At 48.9% G+C, this 5,382-nt stretch overlaps 1 protein-coding gene across 3 annotated transcripts in view; it reads right to left on the bottom strand.

Annotated features, from left to right (window-relative positions):
• The window catches only part of CNNM2 (cyclin and CBS domain divalent metal cation transport mediator 2), a 153,820-nt gene that overhangs the window by 10,640 nt on the left and 137,798 nt on the right, over positions 1-5,382 (bottom strand). For 2 of the 3 annotated variants that reach the window (XM_077748471.1, XM_077748473.1), the window contains exons 5-6: positions 3,700-3,793; positions 569-634 (exon numbers count right to left, since the gene is read on the bottom strand). In XM_077748471.1, coding sequence (XP_077604597.1) covers positions 569-634; positions 3,700-3,793 — 160 coding nt within the window. The remainder of the gene's footprint in view (positions 1-568; positions 635-3,699; positions 3,794-5,382) is intronic. The other variant, XM_077748472.1, reaches the window with a different exon arrangement.

Raw genomic sequence — 5,382 nt, 5'->3', positions numbered from 1 at the left:
GAGGGGGGGCCGGCGGGGTGGGGGGGGGAGGCACGTGCCCCGTTCACGGATGTCGTAGGAAGGACCAAAGGGACAGAACCAAGAATGCCAGGGCCTCGGCAGACAGGGCACTTGTCCACTGAGAAGAGTTCACGGTCCTTGAGGCTCTGGGCCGAATGTGCTCTGGAGAAGCCTCCTCAGGTTCTGAGGCCCTTGGGGCCAAACTGTGCCTTTGCTGAGGTCAAAGAACCCAAAGCAGCCCCCCTGTACCTCCCTGAAAACCCAAGTTCAGCGGTGTGGGTGGATCAGGCAGGGTGCAGTGAGGACCTGGGTCAGAGTCACTCTCGCTTTCTGCGGGGTCAGCACGGCTCAGGCACACGGATTCCCCGCCAGTGTCCCGAAGCCTGTGCACAACGGCTGTGGGCTTATACTTCCCTGCACAGCTTGCTACTGCGTCTAGAAGCATGGACTTTGAGACCGCCAAGAAAAACTGCAAATGGCCTGGACCAAATAAAGGGAGCAGATCTAGGCTTCTGTGGGTCAAGGGAGGCAACGGGAAGAAGTATGAAAAGGAAACATGCAGAGTTACCTGGAGAACCTGCTGCTAACAACTCTGTTCTGCTGACAACAAAGGTACGAGACAGGGACAGAGGAACTGAAAAATGGAGAAAAACAGGATGAGACCGTGTCGAAAGGCAAGAAAGGCGATCTCTGCACTCGGGACAGGAGCGGACACCTGCTCTACTAACATCAGCATTCCATTCCCGAAGTGCAAAAGCCTGTAAGATATTATGTAAATTTTAAAAAAAGGGAGGGGGGCACACGCTGCTTTCCAGGAAGGGGAATAGGGAGGCAGAAATCAGAAGAAATCCTATTCAAATGCTTCTTTAGTAACCTAGAAATCTCTTAAGCCACTAACACCCTATTGGGGTTTACAGCTCAAAACGTGCTCTTCTTAAGGGTTTAAGTCACCACTAGCCACACAAAAGGGGGCTCAATTAATCACCTGCCCCAAGAGCAGCACCCAAGCAGCCTGCACCGGCACAGCTGACAGTGGCCCTGTCTGTGGCAAGCAATTAGTTAATCAATTCGCTGCCATCCTTTATTAGCCTGGTTGCAATTTTGACCTGATATTTTGAATTGCTTTGGAATACTCTGAAATGTCAAAGTCTTAGAGGAAAGTAAATAAAGATCGTTATACATAGGTGTCCTGGGAATGGTGGACCAAGGGCATTCTCAGCACTACCTACTCAGAGAGCTACAGGTCCAACTGACTGAAAAGGCCGATCAGCAATGCCCTGCCTGGCAGGGTTTTTTGTTTCTGTTTTTGTTTTTAAACTGAAGGACAGCTGACACGCAAATGGACGGGCTGTGGTAAATGACGATGGTAGGACTTTTCTAGGCAATCAACATGAACCAACAGAAATATTATCTTGAGATTACTGCACTAATTGTATCTAACAATGAAACGCACAAAATCCCAAGTCCTACTTGTCAAGTCAAATACTGGGCTTTGTAAGAAGATGCTATTAATGAGATCCCCTTCCTTCCTGGCATTTCTGGATGAGACAAGCCTGCTACAGCCCCACAGTCTTTCTTTAGGGGAAAGAAATTCCTGGGGCGCCTGTGTGGCTCAGTCAGTTAAGCGGCTGACTTCAGCTCAGGTCATGATCTCACAGTTTGTGGGTTCGAGCCCCATGCCAGGCTGTGTGCTGATGGCTAGCTCAGAGCCTGGAGACTGTTTCAGATTCTGTATCTCCCTCTCTCTCTGACTCTCCCCTGTTCATGCTGTCTCTCTCTCTCAGAAATAAATAAAACATTAAAAAAAAGGGGGGGGGGGAATTCCTTTCCTTCAATTCCTTTTCTGAATGGCATTTGCCCTTAGGTGAATCCACAGTTCAGTATAAATTGGGCTAATATTTAGGTTTCAAGAGCCAGTAATCAGTGAGATTGTACACTCACTCTTCTAATTTTCTTTTCAAGACAACCTTCTAAATCTGACTCTGCTAACCTGGGACTAATTTGAGGTCAGTGGTCAAATAGTCACAAGCCTGACACCCGTCACACCTGACCTTCCGTCTGTGCTTTCAAGCTTACAGAGCACTCATGTGGATAAGTATCATCACATCCTAGTCTTCTAACAATCACGCGAGTAACCTTATTAAGTCCTTTTAATAAGGAAGCCAGAGCTGTCCCCCAGGGCAGGCAACCATATAAAATAAAACTGCAGCTGTGACCCAGGTCTTCCTGCCCACTTAGGAATCTCCCTGCCTCCCCACTAGCAGTGAGAACAGAAGATCACCTTCAAGTTTACAGCAGACACAATTAAGTGGGATCAGAAAGGCCCACATTTACACTGGTGTTAGTCAACAGCTGGCAATGGGGAGACTGGCCAATGTGGCTGGAAACTCCACGGCAGGACAGTGAGAAGATGCATCTGGGGCAGGGGAGGCGGAGAGGTTTGAGAGAATTCCTAACATTTCCCTGGCTTCCTCACTGTAATGACATCTTTGCCAGGATACTGTGTGGCACGGTAGATAAAGACTAATGTCACCCCAACAGGTCTGTCTGGAGGTATATCCCCTACCTTTTTGAGACTGGTTTTCAGAAATGACCCAGGTTGTTCTAGGATGGGCTAGTTTTAAATTTGAGGTTTTCTGAGTTTCCTAACATAGCCTGTCACTTGGCATTTTGGCCACAAGGTGGCACTCCAGCACCTCTGCTTACCTGGCTGATTCCAGCCAGGGTCAGGCAAGCAAGCACACATACACTTGCAAAGCAAGCAGTGCAGAGGGACCCATCACATGCTCCTACTAGGATGGGACTTGGCTTGCTGGTAGCTGTGCTCAGAGCACTGAGTCGCACCCTATGGCACACTCAGCTGGCTGACTCAACTGACCAGCTGTCTAGATAAGAGCTGACTGTAGGCAATAAATACACATTAACAACCTCATTCCTCCTCAGGAAAAAGCAAATTTAAAAACCTCCCGCATGGTTAACACCTAACATCTAGTGGTGGGAGTGTGGCAGCTGGGACCCTCCTCGTCCAGGCAGAAGCTTGATCCGCAGCAGCCACCAGGGCAAACTGCGAGGCAGGAGCTACTCAGGCTGAGGCGGCCATGGCCGTGAGCCTGCAGTTCTGCGCCTCCACACACAACCCCCCAGAAACACACACGCTCACAGCCACACAATCCACGGTGGCCCCAAACAGGACACCACCCCCTGTGTCTGGCAGTCATGAAAATAGATACACCGCTGTATATTCACACGGTGCAGCAGTGCAGGGCAATGAGAAGAAATATAAGGTAGGAGCACACATGATGCTGAGTGTGACACGGATGACACCGTGGGAGAAAGCAGCCAGGCTCAGTATGACATACTACGTAAGTCCATGTACACAAAGTCCAAAAGCAGGCAAAACTAGGCTGTGCTTAGAAGTCAAGGCAGCGGCCTTGGGAGGGGTGACTAAGAGGGAGTATGTGGGGGGGGGGGGGAGGGCCTGCCCACCCCCTGTTGACACAGGACCAGTCAGTCTATCAAGATTCACGGGGGCATGGATTTAGGATCTGTGCGGGGCCATTTTGGGGTTTACATGCTATACTTCAATAAAAAGGTCAAAAAAGTAGATAAACAGGGCTGACGAGTACAGGACGGTGAGAGTATAAGGGCATTCTGTCCCTAAAACACAGCCCTGCCCAGAGGCAGAGCAGGAAAACTCACCTGGAGAAGCTGTGAGGGCCATCACACCATAGTAGGAGAAAGCACTGGCTTCGAACTTCATACCTTCTTTCCCAGCTTCTACTTCCACCTTCCCCTGTGAGAAGAAAAGGGGAGTGTTTTCAGTCCAGTTCCATGAATCTAACTGCAAACTTTTTGCAAGATTTGTCCTTCCTCAGATTTCCATATAAATTCTTTTTCCAACCACCCCCCCGGAAGTAAAGCCTTGGATGATCTTTCCCATTCAGGAGAGAGGACTAATCCATTTTAAATAGGAAAACTGGGTTTGGCTGGAGATGCAGAGAAGACAGTAAGAGTGTGATGCTGAATTTCTGTGAGTCCACTTAATATTTCCCCAGCATCCTTAGTTCGTGTCTGGATTCTCCAGGAACCCACCCAGTGATAAAAAGATGGTGCCCTCGCCCCATCCGTGGGACAAACACTGGGAAGACACACTCTTGTAGGGGTAGTACCAGGGTCAAGGGTTAACATGGCTCATGGCCACGGAACAGAGAGAACTAAACCAGCTCCAGGGGCAGAACTCACTCCAGTCTTGCCAGCCCAGCTTCAGCAGGCCAACCCCGCATTGTCCAGACCCCTGGGGGGTCCTGCGACACCTCGGCACTCCCTCCTCACACTCTTGGAGAAGTTCCTGAGGCAAGTCTCCTTCCATCAGGACACAACCTCTCCCTGAAGTTTTCCTTTGCCTTCTTTTCTCTAACTTGTTAGTTTACAGCTTCATTCACCAGTTCCTCTGGGACTGACTGAGGCTGCCTTGTGCATCCTGGTAACTTTAGGCTCCACCATGATCCCCTCAATATGCGTCTGCAATACCCCAGTAAGGGAGCAGCACTTGTGGATTTCCAAGCCAAGGCTCACAATGGCTCTTGCTCATGGTGCCTATACCCGCCTCTCCAGTGGGAGGCACATCCACAGTACATCCTTTATGACAGGTCAATAAAAATTATGGCACCATTTACTGAATGGCAACTGTGCTAACAAGTCAGTGCTTTATTAATTCACTTAATGCTTGTAACTCCAAGAAGCAGACACAATTACCCCCTCTTACAAATCAGGAGAGAGGGGCTCAGAAAGATTCAATAACCGAAGAACAAGCTCTTGACCGATATGCTACATTGTGCCAGCCACTAACACAAATGATTACTTTGATCGCTCCCTATATATTATGTACTAAATTCTCAACTACCAAAGACTTTCCTCAAATCAGTTCTTCAGAAAACTATGGTCTCTCCTTTAGGTTTTGAGTTCATCACTCAAAATAGTAGTTTTACCAAGCCCCAACCAACTCTCTGCCGTAAGAAAGGAACTGAAAACTCCGCCCATAATACACAATCAACCTGCAAACGGGTGCTGGGAGCCCGGACCACGAAGGGTCCTGGAGATGCCCTGAGGCCCTGCGAGAAGACAGGCCTTGCCACCCACGCATTTCCAGTGCAGGAGACAGAGAGGGAGCATATGAAAACCCACGGCGCAAGGCAGTCAACAAAAATTCTCCACGAGAAGAAGACAATAAGAATATAAGGAATTAGAAGAGAAAAAAATTACTTCTTGCTTTCATACAAGACAAATTTTGTGCAGGAAAGAAAATCTAAGGAGAATTTGAGCCAAGAGAAGAGAGGGCAGGTCAGAGGTGGGAGATAGAAGCCTGCCAGGCTCAGCGGGTTT

The sequence above is a fragment of the Crocuta crocuta genome, unplaced genomic scaffold (assembly GCF_008692635.1).
Source record: "Crocuta crocuta isolate KB4526 unplaced genomic scaffold, BGI_CrCroc_1.0 scaffold619, whole genome shotgun sequence".
Lineage (NCBI taxonomy): Eukaryota > Metazoa > Chordata > Mammalia > Carnivora > Hyaenidae > Crocuta > Crocuta crocuta.
This window is presented reverse-complemented; position numbering and strand designations above follow the sequence as displayed.